Below are 17,175 nucleotides of genomic sequence, written 5' to 3'. Positions count from 1 at the left end.
TGGGGCTGCAAATGAGTTGGATGCGTGATGTGAGGATCTGATCATTTCCTCGTGCCTCTGACTCTCGAGCTGTGTGTTCAGCTGCTCCTGTTCTGTATCCTGTTTGTACAGCAGGTGTGGCGATAGTTTAATAAATGCTGTGGTGTAAAGGGTGGTTTTTTTAAATGGGGATTATTCCAAGTGTTGACACAGCCGTCTCTCAGTTGGACTCTCTGCCATCCTGAGAACACCTGTTTGCCAGGAGTTGAGTACAAGTCCCCCCTGAGCTCTGCTGATGTCCCAGTGATCCTGCGGCTAGTTGAATTGTTGGTGTTCAGGTCCGTGCTGGGACGTTTAGCTCCAGTCGCTGTGTCAGGGCCCGCTTTGTCCCTCTCCGGCCCCCTTCCACACCCAGGGCTGCGTGTTGTGTTAAAGCATCGCAGCACGTCAGTGGGAGTAACTGTTGCACAGTTCTCTCGCTCTCCCGAAGGCACCGACCCCCTCGGGACACAGCCCCACAAGCCACGGCTGCCCTAATGACACCGAAACCGAGTGACCGTACTTTGTGAGTGAGCATAGACAGCCATTCGACCGTGGGGGCATCACACACCCTCCCAGTCCAATTCCTGTGCCGTTTCCAGCCAGCCGCTGGACGGCGAGAGGTAGAATCCTGACTGCTCCCCCTGCCTTGAGGCCAATTATAGCGATCCCACTGGCACGGAATCCTTCTGGCCCCTGTGGCTCAGCTCCCCGCTGCCTTCTCCCCACTGGGCCACGGGGGGAGCTGTAGTTGTGTGCAAGAAAACAAACGCTCGAGCTTTGAAATTTATTTCCAGCCCACGTTTCCACGCTCTGATTTAGTAAGGGGGGGGCGGGGGGCATGCAGGGGCTGGGTGGGGCGGTTCTCATAGAATGGTTACAGCACAGAAGGAGGCCATTCGGCCCGTCGAGCCCATGCCGGCTCTCTGCAAGAGCACGTCAGCCAGTCCCACTCCCCCGCCCTTTCCCCGTAGCTCTACAAATTTTTTTCCTTCAGGTACTTATCCAATTCCCTTTTAAAAGCCACGATTGAATCTGCCTCCACCACCCTTTCAGGCAGCGCATTCCAGATCCTAACCACTCGCTGCGTAAACAAGATTTTCCTCATGGCACCTTTGGTTCTTTTTCCAATCACTACCTCCGGGGTGAGTTGTTGCAGAGGCCGGCCGGGCGGGTGCGATTCTACCAGGGAGGGGTCATTTCCCAGTGGGCCAGGGAGTCTCTCAGTTTCTGAACTCTTGGGGCCAGGTTTGTACTGTGTATTCACATCTGCTCAGGACCAAATTAAATTCCCCCCAAACCCATCCCACGAGGGACCCTTGGAGACAACAGCTGGAAGGGATGGTCCTCCAGTGGTTTGTCCTGGATTTGACTGCAGGTGCGTTCCAACAGGGTTCCCTAGATACAGGGAGCAAGAACCCTGGCACCGGACACTGTATGGCATCATCTTACCTCATCGCCCTGCTCCAGCAAACACCTGCCGGCGACAGCTCATGAAGTCTCTTGATGCACCAATTTGCATGTCATGAGCTGCACTTTGTTTAGCATCAAATGTTTTTCTTCCGTTTTAATTATTGGTTGGAGTTTGAAACTAGATCCTTTTGAATGTCCCTATCATTTTACACGCACTGGATGTGAACCAGAATCCCAAAGGTCAGTTCATGCCACTGCCCCAGGGTGCGGGGGGAGCTGTGTCTGGCCCACTGCCCCAGGGTGTGGGGGGGACTGTGTCTGGCCCACTGCCCCAGGGTGCGGGGGAACTGTGTCTGGCCCACTGCCCCAGGGTGTGGGGGGACTGTGTCTGGCCCACTGCCCCCGGGTGTGGGGGAACTGTGTCTGGCCCACTGCCCCAGGGTGTGGGGGGAGCTGTGTCTGGCCCACTGCCCCAGGGTGTGGGGGGACTGTGTCTGGCCCACTGCCCCAGGGTGTGGGGGGACTGTGTCTGGCCCACTGCCCCAGGGTGTGGGGGGACTGTGTCTGGCCCACTGCCCCAGGGTGTGGGGGAACTGTGTCTGGCCCACTGCCCCAGGGTGTGGGGGGAGCTGTGTCTGGCCCACTGCCCCAGGGTGTGGGGGGACTGTGTCTGGCCCACTGCCCCAGGGTGTGGGGGAACTGTGTCTGGCCCACTGCCCCAGGGTGTGGGGGGACTGTGTCTGGCCCACTGCCCCGGGGTGTGGGGGACTGTGTCTGGCCCACTGCCCCAGGGTGTGGGGGACTGTGTCTGGCCCACTGCCCCAGGGTGTGGGGGACTGTGTCTGGCCCACTGCCCCAGGGTGTGGGGGGACTGTGTCTGGCCCACTGCCCCAGGGTGCGGGGGAACTGTGTCTGGCCCACTGCCCCAGGGTGTGGGGGGACTGTGTCTGGCCCACTGCCCCAGGGTGTGGGGGATCTGTGTCTGGCCCACTGCCCCAGGGTGCGGGGGGACTGTGTCTGGCCCACTGCCCCAGGGTGTGGGGGGAACTGTGTCTGGCCCACTGCCCCAGGGTGCGGGGGAACTGTCTGGCCCACTGCCCCAGGGTGTGGGGGGACTGTGTCTGGCCCACTGCCCCAGGGTGTGGGGGGACTGTGTCTGGCCCACTGCCCCAGGGTGTGGGGGGACTGTGTCTGGCCCACTGCCCCAGGGTGTGGGGGGACTGTGTCTGGCCCACTGCCCCAGGGTGTGGGGGACTGTGTCTGGCCCACTGCCCCAGGGTGTGGGGGAACTGTGTCTGGCCCACTGCCCCAGGGTGTGGGGGAACTGTGTCTGGCCCACTGCCCCAGGGTGTGGGGGACTGTGTCTGGCCCACTGCCCCAGGGTGTGGGGGGACTGTGTCTGGCCCACTGCCCCAGGGTGTGGGGGGACTGTGTCTGGCCCACTGCCCCAGGGTGCGGGGGAACTGTGTCTGGCCCACTGCCCCAGGGTGTGGGGGACTGTGTCTGGCCCACTGCCCCAGGGTGTGGGGGACTGTGTCTGGCCCATTGCCCCAGGGTGTGGGGGGACTGTGTCTGGCCCATTGCCCCAGGATGCGGGGGAACTGTGTCTGGCCCACTGCCCCAGGGTGTGGGGGAACTGTGTCTGGCCCACTGCCCCAGGGTGTGGGGGGACTGTGTCTGGCCCACTGCCCCAGGGTGTGGGGGGACTGTGTCTGGCCCATTGCCCCAGGATGCGGGGGAACTGTGTCTGGCCCACTGCCCCAGGATGCGGGGGAACTGTGTCTGGCCCACTGCCCCAGGGTGTGGGGGGACTGTGTCTGGCCCACTGCCCCAGGGTGTGGGGGGACTGTGTCTGGCCCACTGCCCCCAGGGTGTGGGGGGACTGTGTCTGGCCCACTGCCCCAGGGTGTGGGGGGACTGTGTCTGGCCCACTGCCCCCGGGTGTGGGGGAACTGTGTCTGGCCCACTGCCCCAGGGTGTGGGGGGAGCTGTGTCTGGCCCACTGCCCCAGGGTGTGGGGGGACTGTGTCTGGCCCACTGCCCCAGGGTGTGGGGGGACTGTGTCTGGCCCACTGCCCCAGGGTGTGGGGGGACTGTGTCTGGCCCACTGCCCCAGGGTGTGGGGGGACTGTGTCTGGCCCACTGCCCCAGGGTGTGGGGGGACTGTGTCTGGCCCACTGCCCCAGGGTGTGGGGGGACTGTGTCTGGCCCACTGCCCCAGGGTGTGGGGGAACTGTGTCTGGCCCACTGCCCCAGGGTGTGGGGGGAGCTGTGTCTGGCCCACTGCCCCAGGGTGTGGGGGGACTGTGTCTGGCCCACTGCCCCAGGGTGTGGGGGAACTGTGTCTGGCCCACTGCCCCAGGGTGTGGGGGGACTGTGTCTGGCCCACTGCCCCGGGGTGTGGGGGGACTGTGTCTGGCCCACTGCCCCAGGGTGTGGGGGACTGTGTCTGGCCCACTGCCCCAGGGTGTGGGGGACTGTGTCTGGCCCACTGCCCCAGGGTGTGGGGGGACTGTGTCTGGCCCACTGCCCCAGGGTGCGGGGGAACTGTGTCTGGCCCACTGCCCCAGGGTGTGGGGGGACTGTGTCTGGCCCACTGCCCCAGGGTGTGGGGGATCTGTGTCTGGCCCACTGCCCCAGGGTGCGGGGGGACTGTGTCTGGCCCACTGCCCCAGGGTGTGGGGGGAACTGTGTCTGGCCCACTGCCCCAGGGTGCGGGGGAACTGTGTCTGGCCCACTGCCCCAGGGTGTGGGGGGACTGTGTCTGGCCCACTGCCCCAGGGTGTGGGGGGACTGTGTCTGGCCCACTGCCCCAGGGTGTGGGGGGACTGTGTCTGGCCCACTGCCCCAGGGTGTGGGGGGACTGTGTCTGGCCCACTGCCCCAGGGTGTGGGGGACTGTGTCTGGCCCACTGCCCCAGGGTGTGGGGGAACTGTGTCTGGCCCACTGCCCCAGGGTGTGGGGGAACTGTGTCTGGCCCACTGCCCCAGGGTGTGGGGGACTGTGTCTGGCCCACTGCCCCAGGGTGTGGGGGGACTGTGTCTGGCCCACTGCCCCAGGGTGTGGGGGGACTGTGTCTGGCCCACTGCCCCAGGGTGCGGGGGAACTGTGTCTGGCCCACTGCCCCAGGGTGTGGGGGACTGTGTCTGGCCCACTGCCCCAGGGTGTGGGGGACTGTGTCTGGCCCATTGCCCCAGGGTGTGGGGGGACTGTGTCTGGCCCATTGCCCCAGGATGCGGGGGAACTGTGTCTGGCCCACTGCCCCAGGGTGTGGGGGAACTGTGTCTGGCCCACTGCCCCAGGGTGTGGGGGGACTGTGTCTGGCCCACTGCCCCAGGGTGTGGGGGGACTGTGTCTGGCCCATTGCCCCAGGATGCGGGGGAACTGTGTCTGGCCCACTGCCCCAGGATGCGGGGGAACTGTGTCTGGCCCACTGCCCCCAGGGTGTGGGGGGACTGTGTCTGGCCCACTGCCCCAGGGTGTGGGGGGACTGTGTCTGGCCCACGGCCCCCGGAAGACATTAATATACTTGCAGAACGTGTAATTGGCAAATGAACTTCATCAATATAGATAAGTGTGAGGTGGTACATTTTGGTAGAAAGAATAAGGAGACCACATACTGCTTGGAAAATAAGTGTCTTAAGTGGGGTAGAGGAACAGGGACCTGGGGATACAGGGTCACAAATCACTAAGTAGTGATGCAGTTTAATAAGGCCATTTAAAAATTTTTAAAAAAAGCAAACCAAGCACTGAGGTTTGTTTCTATCGGGATACAAGTGAAAAGCAGAGAAGTGATGTTAAACTTGTATCGAACCTTGGTTAGACCACACTTGGAGCACTCTGCGCAGTTCTGGTCTCCATATTAGAATAAGGATATAGAGGCCCTGGAGAAGGTGCAAAAAAGATTTACTAGAATGCTACCAGAACTGAGAGGTTATACTTATCAGGAAAGATTGAACAGGCTGGGGCTAGACAAGAGAAGGCTGAGGGGTGACCTGATCGAGGTCTTTAATGTTATGAAGGGGTTCGATAGGGTGAACGTGGGGAGAATGTTTCCACTTGTGGGGAGACCAGAACTCGGGGCCATCAATATAAGATAGTCACTGATAAATCCAATCGGGAATTCAGGAGAAACTTCTTTCCCCAGAGAGTGGTGAGATGTGGAACTCGCTACCACAGGGAGTGGTGGAGGCGAATAGTATAGATGCATTTAAGGGGAGGCTGGACAAGCATCTGAGGGAGAAGGGAATAGAGGGTTACGCTAATAGGGTGAGACGAGGAAAGACGGGAGGAGGCTCGAGTGGAGCATAAACGCCGGCATGGACTGGTTGGGCCGAATGGCCTGTTTCTGTGCCGTATATCCTGTGTAATCCTATGCTGTGTTGATGGGGTTCGATTAAGAAGTGGGATGAGACTTGTGTGGAGCATAACCATCAGTATGGGCCTGTTGGGCTGAAGGGCCAGTTTCTGTGCTGTAAATATTGTGTGACAGTGTCTGACCCACTGTCCCAGAGTGGGACGAGCTTGGCTCCTGGAGTTTTTGACTGTGCTGAGGCCCTTTGTCCTTCGTAGGGTACGATGTATCTCTGCAGTTTGATCTGGACAACATTCCACCCAACAAGGCCGAGGTGGTGCATCAGGCTGGCATGCTGAAAAGGAATTGCTTCGCCTCTGTCTTCGAGAAGTACTTCGACTTTCAGGCGGAGGGAAAGGAAGGCGAGAGACGAGCGTTGATCCACTACCGTGAGGACGAGACCCTGTAAGTGTTCGCCGGGGTGGGGCGCGGCCTCTGGTCTGGGCAAGATTCGTTCCACTGGAAAGCTGGGTCCAGTCCTATCCCAGCACTCGGATCCAGTCCGTGTGCAGCCTCGACGCTGACTGACTGACCGGTCACACCTGCCTGTTCCTCTTTCCCCCTGCCGCCCCCCTTCCCATTGCTCTCCTAAGGCACGAGCTCCTATTGGTGCCAGCATTGCTCAGCGCCTCCCTCAGTTGCATACTACAGAAGATTATTCAGCAGTTTTGTTTGGGGAGGGGGGGCCCCGGGCCCCCAGTGCCCCGCACCCTTCCCCATCTACACATGAGCACTTTCCTTTTGGGGTCACTGAGTACTGAACGCAAGTTGTCGCACCCTGGCTTCACTCTTTTTCCTCTCTCCAAGTCCAGGACTGGCGCTCCTGATAGCACAAACCCAGCTCTTTGAAAACACCCCGTCGCTGTCGGATTGAATTTTAACAGCTAGTTGAAGGTTCCAATAGCCCCTCGTATTATCACTTTTAAATTTGTGAGACCACACAAGAAGGAAATTACTTATATAGACTTTCATTTCTATAGCGCCTTTCACGAGCTCCAGGCATCCCAAAGCAATTAACAGCCAATGAAGCACTTTTGAAGTGTGGTCACTGTTGGAATGTAGGAAACGCGGCAACCAATTTGCACACAGCAAGATCCCACAAACAGCAATGGGATAATGACTGGATAACCTGGGTTTTTTTTGGTGATGTTGGTTGAGGGATAAATATTAGCCAGGAATTCCTCTGCTCCTCCTCGAGTGGAGGCACGGGGTCAGGAGACGATTACTATTTTATGGGGCAGTTCTTCAGGCTGAACCAGACTCTTCGCACACCTGTTTGACCCCAAGCTGAGCCACCGACCCCATATCCTCCATCACAAAGACCGCCTACTCCCTCCTGCGTAACATTGCCCATCCCCTCGCCTACCTCGCCCCATCTGCCACTGAAACCTCTGTCACCTCCGGACGCCATTACTCCAGTGCTCACCTGTCCGGCCTTCCATCCTCCACCCTCTCTCAACTCCTGGTCATTGTAGTCTCTGCTGGACTCTCGAGCTCTGGGTCGCTAGTCCAGTACCATACATCACTCCGCTAACGAGCCCTTTAGTGGCACTGTTTAATAGCAAACTGAAGAACTTGGGAGACCAGTCTGGTTCTGTCGTTGGAGTCCAAACTAGCCCAAAGAAAGATTTCAAAAGGCTTATCCTTCACCCTTAATCAAAGATGTCCCACTTTGAGCTTTCAATTCAATTCAATTTTATTTGTCATATATGCAGCAGACGTGTGTACTGCACAATGAAATGTTGATTTTTACGAGTCCTCCCAACAGCTTTCTGCAAAGGCAGACCAGAGACATGGAATCCACAACCGGGAATTGAGTTCAATCAGTGCCAAGTCAAACAAGACTTGGACTGACGTTTGTGTACTCGACTAAACCCCTTTCATAAGAACACGGAGTAGGCCAATCGGCCCCTCGAGCCTGCTCCGCCATTCAATAAGATCATGGCTGATCTGATCCTAACCGCCAATCCACTATCACAGAACCATCTCCTGAATCTAACAGAATTAGACACACGAAATAGGAGCAGGATCAGGCTACATGGCCCCTGGGCCCGCTCTGCTACCCACAGGGCCATGACCGATCCGAACCTAGACTCGTGTCCAAATTCCTGCCCACTCCCCATAACCCTTAATTCTCTTTACTTCTAGGAAACTGTCTATTTCTGTTTTAAATTTATGTAATGATGTAGCTTCTACAGCTTTTTGGGGCAGCATATTCCATGGACCTACCACCCTCTGAGTGAACAGTAACCAGCCAGTTTAGATTTGGAAAATTAAGCTTGGTTACAAATTCATATATAATTTTAAAAATTTAGAATTTGTTATGAATTAGATCTGGACAGGTACTGGGACCTTTGACCTGCAAAGTTATGGGGTCATTGTCAGCAGATCGGGGGATTGTTGCCCAAGAGATTTTGTCATCAGATCTACTCGCCCCAGTACTCCTCATGTCTTGGCAACTTTATGTATGGAGCAGTGATACTTGTGCAGTGACTTGTGATCAGTGTGGAAATTCGTCCCGAATCACACTCCCTAGCCGAGGCCACCTGCACCTTTCCATCATGGGGCAGTGTGATCGCCCGAGCCCCTCCTGGCTGGTTGTGGTATTCAGGTATTTCAGTTCGGTCACCGGTGGGAAGTTGGTTCTGTGATTGACCCGTGCTTCTGTCGTCTTCCAGGTATGTGGAGGCCAAAAAGGACCGAGTGACCGTGGTCTTCAGCACAGTGTTCAAGGATGACGATGATGTTGTGATCGGGAAGGTCTTCATGCAGGTAGGAGGAGCGAGTCACGAAGCTGCCCCAGATCACCATTCCTGCCCTCAGTGCCCCTCACCCTGCCCCCCTCGGGGGCACTCTGCTCCCCGCCCTCTCACCCCGCCCCCCTCGGGCACACTCTGTTCCCCGCCCCCCTCGAGCACGCTCTGCTCCCCGCCCCCCCCCCCCCGCCCCCCTCGGGCACGCTCTGCTCCCCGCCCCCCTCGGGCACGCTCTGCTCCCCGCCCCCCTCGGGCACGCTCTGCTCCCCACCCCCCCCCCCCTCGGGCACGCTCTGCTCCCCGCCCCCCCTCGGGCACGCTCTGCTCCCCGCCCCCCCCCTCGAGCACGCTCTGCTCCCCGCCCCCCTCGGGCACGCTCTGCTCCCCGCCCCCCTCGGGCACGCTCTGCTCCCCGCCCCCCTCGGGCACGCTCTGCTCCCCGCCCCCCCCCCCCCCCCTCGGGCACGCTCTGCTCCCCGCCCCCCCCTCGGGCACGCTCTGCTCCCCGCCCCCCCCACTCGGGCACACTCTGTTCCCTGCCCCCCTCGAGCACGCTCTGCTCCCCGCCCCCCCTCGGGCACGCTCTGCTCCCCGCCCCCCCTCGGGCACGCTCTGCTCCCCGCCCCCCTCGGGCACGCTCTGCTCCCCGCCCCCCCCTCGGGCACGCTCTGCTCCCCGCCCCCCCTCGGGCACGCTCTGCTCCCCGCCCCCCCTCGGGCACGCTCTGCTCCCCGCCCCCCTCGGGCACGCTCTGCTCCCCGCTCCCCCCTCGGGCACGCTCTGCTCCCCGCCCCCCCTCGGGCACGCTCTGCTCCCCGCCCCCCCTCGGGCACGCTCTGCTCCCCGCCCCCCCTCGGGCACGCTCTGCTCCCCGCCCCCCCTCGGGCACGCTCTGCTCCCCGCCCCCCTCGGGCACGCTCTGCTCCCCGCCCCCCCCTCGGGCACGCTCTGCTCCCCGCCCCCCCCTCGGGCACGCTCTGCTCCCCGCCCCCCTCGGGCACGCTCTGCTCCCCGCCCCCCCCTCGGGCACGCTCTGCTCCCCGCCCCCCCCTCGGGCACGCTCTGCTCCCCGCCCCCCCTCGGGCACGCTCTGCTCCCCGCCCCCCCTCGGGCACGCTCTGCTCCCCGCCCCCCCTCGGGCACGCTCTGCTCCCCGCCCCCCCTCGGGCACGCTCTGCTCCCCGCCCCCCCTCGGGCACGCTCTGCTCCCCGCCCCCCCTCGGGCACGCTCTGCTCCCCGCCCCCCCTCGGGCACGCTCTGCTCCCCGCCCCCCTCGGGCACGCTGTGCTCCCCGCCCCCCCCTCGGGCACACTCTGCTCCCCTCCCCCCCGGGGCACTCGTTACTCCCCGCCCTCTCGCCACGCTGCGACCCCTGTGGGTGTGGCTATGGACCTATTTGCTAGGGTTTGTTGTAAACACTCATAATTCACCCATTTATGTGATCTAAGCTGCACTTTGTTGACCATCAGATGTTCTTCTCCCCTTTGTCTTCCTTTTGTTTAATTATTACTGGTTGTGATTTGAAACCCTTCAAACAGCCGAGTGTCAGTTTACATGGACTGGAAGTAAAACTGGCTCCGGTGCAGCACGCGCGGATTCTGCTTCATTTAACCTGCGGGGTGGGGGGGGAATTAAAGCGGGAGTCATTCACAGCAACTTCCTCCCTGATCTTCGTGCTGTGTTTAAATGTTGTTACACAATGACAGGTACTCGGAGCCGTGTTACTGTAACACTCTGCTGAATGGGCCTGGACTTTGAGGTACTAGAGGGTCCCCAGAACCTGAGGTGGGCAGGGGGGGCCCGTACCCCAGCACCCCGAGGGAGTGGGGACCCTCCGCACCCCGAGGGCAGGGGGGCACCACTATTTGCGGTGGCGGGGGGAATAATTTTCACAACTTGCATGACAAAAGACCAATTAGTTCCATCAGGTGTGTAGTCTTGGCACTGCGGCCAGTCTGTCCTCGTTCTCGGACACTGCCCCTGGATGATGGGCTCTGGATACCGAGCTGACCCCGGCCACTCCACCACATCATTGATGTATTTTTTGTTGTGTATTTCTCAGGAGTTCAAAGAGGGTCGGAGAGCGAGTCACACAGCTCCCCAGGTGCTGTTCAGTCACAGAGAACCTCCGCTGGAGCTGAAAGACACTGATGCAACCGTGGGCGACAACATTGGCTACATCACGTTCGGTCAGTGCCATCTCACTATTAATTGTTGACCGATTTTCTTGCGTTCTGTATGAGCCGAGAGTCCGAATTGCCAGTGTTTGTAGAGACCTAGAAATTTACAGCAAAGAAGGAGGCCATTCAGCCCATCGTGTCCGTGCCGGCCGACAAAGAGCTCTCCAGCCTAATCCCACTGTCCAGCTCTTGGTCCGTAGCCCTGCAGGTTACGGCACTTCAAGCGCACATCCAAGTACCTTTTAAATCTGTGGCCCCTGGTTATTGACCTCTCTGCTAAGGGAAATAGGTCCTTCCTATCCACTCTATCTAGGCCCCTCAATTAAATCTCCCCTCAGCCTCCTCTGTTCATGTTCAGGGCGAGAGGAAAGTTCTACTTTGAAGCCATGGGTAGCAGCAGGCATCACGATTGATCTGAGATTAAAAAGGAAACCAGTTAAGCAAATACAAAATGAAATTAAAAATGAGGGTTTTTTTAAATCTCTCCTCCCGGCCACCGCCCGCATTCTAAATCTCTGCTGTCAGCCGCAGCAATCGGAGAAGGCGGCAGGAATTCACGAGCAAATGCTCGCTGACGGCTCCACATACTGTGATCAGAGCGAGGGGGGCAGGATCCCAGCCCGTTAGTCCTACACACACTGTGGCTCAGGGAATGGGAGAGAAATTTAACCGAGAAATTCTGAAGGGATTTGATGGCATAAATCAGGAGTGTCCACTGCTAGGAGGGTTGATAACCAGAGTAAAGCTCCCTCTACACTGTCCCATCAAACACTCCCAGGGCAGGTACAGCATGGGTTAGATACAGAGTAAAGCTCCCTCTACACTGTCCCATCAAACACTCCCAGGGCAGGTACAGCACGGGTTAGATACAGAGTAAAGCTCCCTCTACACTGTCCCCATCAAACACTCCCAGGGCAGGTACAGCACGGGTTAGATACAGAGTAAAGCTCCCTCTACACTGTCCCCATCAAACACTCCCAGGGCAGGTACAGCACGGGTTAGATACAGAGTAAAGCTCCCTCTACACTGTCCCATCAAACACTCCCAGGGCAGGTACAGCACGGGTTAGATACAGAGTAAAGCTCCCTCTACACTGTCCCATCAAACACCCCCGGGGAGGTACTGCTCTGCTTATTCATGTATCGGAGAGTTGCCAATTGATCTGTCGAGCTGCTCGGGTGCAGGATGGAGACTAGTTCTCAGCTAACAGTTCAATCTAACAGTTGTCAGATTGCTGATAACTTACTAATGGGTTTGAATTGATCCTGACCTTCGTATCTCTTTAAGCCACCTCTGACCAGGGCCGTGTGGGAGGCACATGGACCTCTAGCCTTCATGTGGAGGTGTTTTGGATCCCGCAGTCTCTGCATGTCACGCACCTCTCTCCGGCTTATTCTGCCCAGTGAGGTGCGGGGAGCTGGAGAGAATTAAATGTAAGGGAGTGAAATAGCATCTCTCAAAACTGGGCAGATCTGTTCACAAGACTTATAAATCGTTCACAATGATTAAACCTCGTAATATTTTGTAGTGAAGTAACATCCGAGAAGTGGTTCGTATATCTTGTGGCGTTTTTAAACTTTGTTCCATACGGGTGTCTGAGCTGCCTGCGTATGTTGTGGGGGACGGTTTGGAATTAGGAGCTGTGTTACTCTCTCCGTTGTGTTCGGTGACTCAGTCGCTGTCTCCGTCCTGCTGACCGTCTTTGCCACCTTTGACGTTTCTGTTTCTGTTTTGCCAGTGCTGTTTCCTCGGCACACCAATGCCAATACCCGTGACAACACTATCAACCTGATCCACACCTTCAGGGATTACCTACATTACCACATCAAGTGCTCCAAGGTGAGGAGGCGGCCATGCGTTCCAGCATTCTCTGTTCAATAACTGCTATGTGACACTGGTAATAAACACTGTGCCCTCTGCAGAGGGGGCAGGAGGTCTCTCGTTTGCGCTGTCGACCCACTGTTGCTACTTTTATAACAAACCAGCACTTCTCTTTCTCCGAGGAGGTCAAATTCCTGAACTGGACATTGGGATTTTCACTGCTCCTGTGTCTTTTTAAGTGGAACATGTGGTTGCAGGGCTATGGGGAAAGAGCAGGCAGGGGTGGCACTAATTGGACAGCTCTTTCACAGCCAGCACAGGCAGGTTGGGCTGAATGGCCTCCTGTGCTGTATCATTCTGTGAAGCCCCGAGTACCACATGTTCTACAAGTGAGTGTCTGGCACCATTTTATTTTGAATTGTTCCTTTTTGGGGCCAGAGGTCCCCTGCAATTCTCTCCCCTCAAAGCGCCGACTCTCATTGGTTCCATGGTCTCCGGCTGTCGGCTGGTACCTCGCTAAGTGGTCACTCTCCATACGCTAATCTGGGTGGTGAACATTGGCAGGCTATTCGACCACCAGTGGCATCACAGTGGAGCCTGACCTTCCCCGACGCCCTCCACCGTGCCCTTATAGCGGGAGTGGCTGGAGAGTGGTCCCTTCCTCACCAGACACTACAGAGTCCAGTTGGAGAGTCCGTCCAGCACTGGTCTGGGCATGAGGGTTACCGACAGCACAGACTGGGGACCCAAACTCTGCAGTATAATGTGCGTTTACCCACTCGTCCACCGAGGCAATGCCATGTTACAGTAGATATAAAAGCCATGCGGACAGTGTGAACATCCTGTGAGTGTCACGCCTTTCCCCGTCACGCCTCTCCCCTCTCACCACGAGCAATGCCACGGGAGGTTGGCCGGCTTGGTAAACCTCGGTGACCTGTAACTGTTTCCGCGGTTCAACGTTGGGCTTCTTTGAGGGCGGCTGGCGTTTCACGTGTCTTTGCGTTGCTCGCAGGCTTACATCCATACCCGCATGAGGGCCAAGACCTCGGACTTCCTGAAGGTGTTGAACCGTGCGCGGCCAGAGACTGAGAAGAAGGAGATGAAAACGATGTCGTAAGTACCGAGCGGGAGGGAGGGGCGGCAGAATCGCAGCGCGTAGCTGTCGATTGTCCGCCTCACTGGGTTGGAAGTCGGTTTGGCGGCGGCGGAGAGAGTATAAATCGCCACCGCCCTCCTAGCTTCTCGTCTCTGCTCTCTGCGGTCAGACCCCTGGCCACACACCGGGTGCTGAGGGCACTACTGCTGTCGATTTAGGGACATTCTTCCTCTCGCCCCTCCCCTCCCTTCTGCTTGGGGAAGGCCTTCACATTCTTTGTTGAGGGGTGATTGGGGGGGGGGGGGAGACGCAGGGAGGGGGGAGGATAAACAGCTGTCGGTGAAGGAGCTTGAAGAAAGGTGATTGAGAATGTTCAGCAAGTGCTCTCAATTCCATCGAATTGACAGTGCAGAAACAGGCCATTCGGCCCAACTGGTCCGTGCCGCTATTTGTTCGTGCTTTGAATAAAGCGTTAATGTGTTGCAACTTCTAATATTGCAGGAGTGTAAAGTTTATCGGCTTCTTACAAACCGCAACGAAAGACTCTTCCTTTGGTTGATTTTTACGGGTTTATTGCTGCTGAATTTAAATGCAACCGATTACAGAACAATTCCTAGAAACTAGTAATATAGATCTTCGCTTATCCTTAAAAATAACGGCCATCAAAAATGAGGTGTACTGAACAATCAGACCTCGTTAAATTAAAAGCAGATTCAATTTAATTGGGAGCTGATGCAATTTTAAGATGCCTCGCAGGCGTCAAACAGTGGTGCTCGCCCCATGGACAGCGGATGAATGTAGCCGCGGGTGTGGTGTCGCCGTGGAGCCCCAGCTCCCATCCCTGGTCACGCTCGGTTTGAGGGGCCAATAGGAGCACTGGAATTAGCCTCAGTACCACTGGACTTGGGTGGGAGGGGGGGTCCCTGCTTGTTTCTGATCAGTGGCCCCTGCTGGAAATGTGAGCGATGATGACTCTTGGCTGTGATGCCCCCCTTGGTCAAATACCTACCGCCACTTGCCGATTCGGCTCACAGGTGGGGAACGGCACTGGGGCGAGGTGTTGCCTCCTGGGGAGGGAGCTGGGGGTGAGCATGCTGACAACAGCAGTGGTTCCCTCCGCTCCCTCTGCGGCCTGCCTGTTCACGCTCCGTAAGAGGATTCTGATAATCGAACTCATGTTCCAGATATTTTCATTCCGACCTCACAGTATGCAGCTGTGTGCAATGGGTGCAGTCAGGATGCCTGCCTGTCGGGGTGTGGGGCCCCGTGTCGGTGGGGGGCTGTCTGTCTGTGTCCGGTGGGGGGGGCGGGGCGTCGGTTTCCTTGTCTCTTGCACCTTCCCTTACAGTCACTCCCTTTTGCAATTTCTGGAATTTTTCCACCTGCTTTGCATCTGAAATTCTGTGCATGAGAACTTCTAATTAAATGGTATTTTGTATATAATTTAAATTCTGCTTTACATGTCTTCGTGCTAAAGTACATTACTTGTCCGGCACTGTTCAGCATCTGCCTTCCATTTATAACATAGTCCTTCCTCTGACGCTTCAGACCAGCTCAGTTGGGTTCCCTGAGTTTCATTTTTAGCAAATTAGAATGAATACACTGTAGGAAAAACGGCATTAAAGGCAGGTGACCCCGAGATACTTAATTCATTCCCTCGATGACAGAAACATAGGAGCAGGAGTCGGCCCTTCGAGCCTGCTCCACCATTCAATATGATCATGGCTGATCCTCTATCTCAATACCATATTCCCACTCTCTCCCCATACCCCTTGATGCCTTTTGTGTCTAGAAAGCTGTCTCCTCAAATATATTCAGTGACTTGGCCTGCACAGCCTTCTGTGATAGAGAATTCCACAGGTTCACCACCCTCTGAGTGAAGAAATTTCTCCTCATCTCAGTCCTAAATGTCCTACCCTGTATCCTGAGACTGTGACCCCTTGTTCTAGAGCCCCCGGCCAGGGGAAACATCCTCCCTGCATCCAGTCTATCTAGCCCTGTCAGAATTTTATACGTTTCAATGAGATCCCCTGTCATTCTTCTAAACTCTAGTGAATACAGGCCTAGTCGACCCAATCTCTCCTCATACGACAGTCCTGCCATCCCAGGAATCAGTCTGGTGAACCTTCGCTGCACTCCCTCTATGGCAAGTATATCCTTTCTTAGGTAAGGAGACCAAAACTGCACACACTACTCCAGGTGTGGTCTCACCAAGGCCCTGTATAACTGTAGTAAGACATCTTTGCTCCTGTACTCAAATCTTCTTGCAATGAAGGCCAACATACCATTTGCCTTCCTAACTGCTTGCTGCACCTGCATGTTTGCTTTCAGTGACTGGTGTACAAGGACACCCAGGTCCCTTTGTACATCAACATTTCCCAATCCATCACCATTTAAATAATACTCTGCCTTTCTGTTTTTCCTACCGAAGTGGATAACTTCACATTTATCCACGTTATACTGCATCTTCCATGTATTTGCCCACTCACTCAACTTGCCTAAATCGCCTTGAAGCCTCTATGCATCCTCCTGACAACTCACAATCCCACCTAGTTTTGTGTCGTCAGCAAACTTGGAAATATTACATTTGGTTCCCTCCTCCAAATCATTGATATATATTGTGAATAGCTGGGGCCCAGGCACTGATCCCTGCGGTACCCCACTAGTCACCGCCTGCCACCCCGAAAAAGACCCATTTATTCCTACTCTGTTTCCTGTCTGTTAACCAATTTTCAATCCATGCCAGTATAATACCCCCAATCCCATGTGCTTTCATTTTGCACACTAACATCTTATGTGGGACTTTATCAAAGGCCTTCTGAAAATCCAAATACACCACATCCACTGGTTCTCCCTTATCTATTCTACCAGTTACATCCTCAAAAAACTCCAGTAGGTTTGTTAAACACGATTTCCCTTTCATAAATCCATGTTGACTTTGTCTAATCCCGTTGATGTTTTCTAAGTGTCCTGTTATCACATCCTTTATAATGGACTCTAGCATTTTCCCTACTTCTGATGTTAGGCTAACCGGTCTGTAGTTCCCGGTTTTTTCTCTCCCTTTTTTAAATAGTGGGGTTACATTTGCCACTCTCCAATCTGCAGGAACTGTTCCATAATCTATAGAATTTTGGAAGATGACAACCAATGCATCCACTATTTACATGATACCTCTTTTAGTACTCTGGGATGCAGATTATCAGGCCCTGGGGATTTATCAGCTTTCAGTCCCATTAATTTCTCCAGCACTTTTTTTTACTAATACTAATTTCCTTTAATTCCTCCTTCTCACTAGACCCTTGGTTCCCTAGCATTTCTGGGAAGTTATTTGTGTCTTCTGTGAGGACAGAACCAAAGTATTTGTTTAATTGCTCTGCCATTTCCTTGTTCCCCATTATAAATTCTCCCATTTCTGACTGTAAGGGACCTACATTTGTCTTCACTAATCTTTTTCTTTTTACATACTTGTAGAAGCTTTTACAGTCCGCTTTTATGTTCCTTGCAAGTTTACTCTCATACTCTATTTTCCCCTCTTA

At 56.1% G+C, this 17,175-nt stretch overlaps 1 protein-coding gene across 2 annotated transcripts in view; it reads left to right on the top strand.

The window, feature by feature from the left end:
* The window catches only part of arpc2 (actin related protein 2/3 complex, subunit 2), a 38,872-nt gene that overhangs the window by 15,150 nt on the left and 6,547 nt on the right, over positions 1 to 17,175 (top strand). For both annotated transcript variants that reach the window (XM_085986947.1, XM_085986948.1), the window contains exons 5-9: positions 6,004 to 6,190; positions 8,464 to 8,557; positions 10,605 to 10,731; positions 12,461 to 12,561; positions 13,556 to 13,656. In XM_085986947.1, the coding sequence (XP_085843073.1) occupies positions 6,004 to 6,190; positions 8,464 to 8,557; positions 10,605 to 10,731; positions 12,461 to 12,561; positions 13,556 to 13,656 (610 nt within the window). The remainder of the gene's footprint in view (positions 1 to 6,003; positions 6,191 to 8,463; positions 8,558 to 10,604; positions 10,732 to 12,460; positions 12,562 to 13,555; positions 13,657 to 17,175) is intronic.

Source organism: Somniosus microcephalus, chromosome 4, assembly GCF_052327205.1.
Source record: "Somniosus microcephalus isolate GS21.2 chromosome 4, FLI_Smic_1.0, whole genome shotgun sequence".
Classification (NCBI taxonomy): Eukaryota; Metazoa; Chordata; class Chondrichthyes; order Squaliformes; family Somniosidae; genus Somniosus; species Somniosus microcephalus.
Note: the sequence above shows the minus strand (reverse complement) of the source record. Positions and strands in the feature narration are given on the sequence as shown.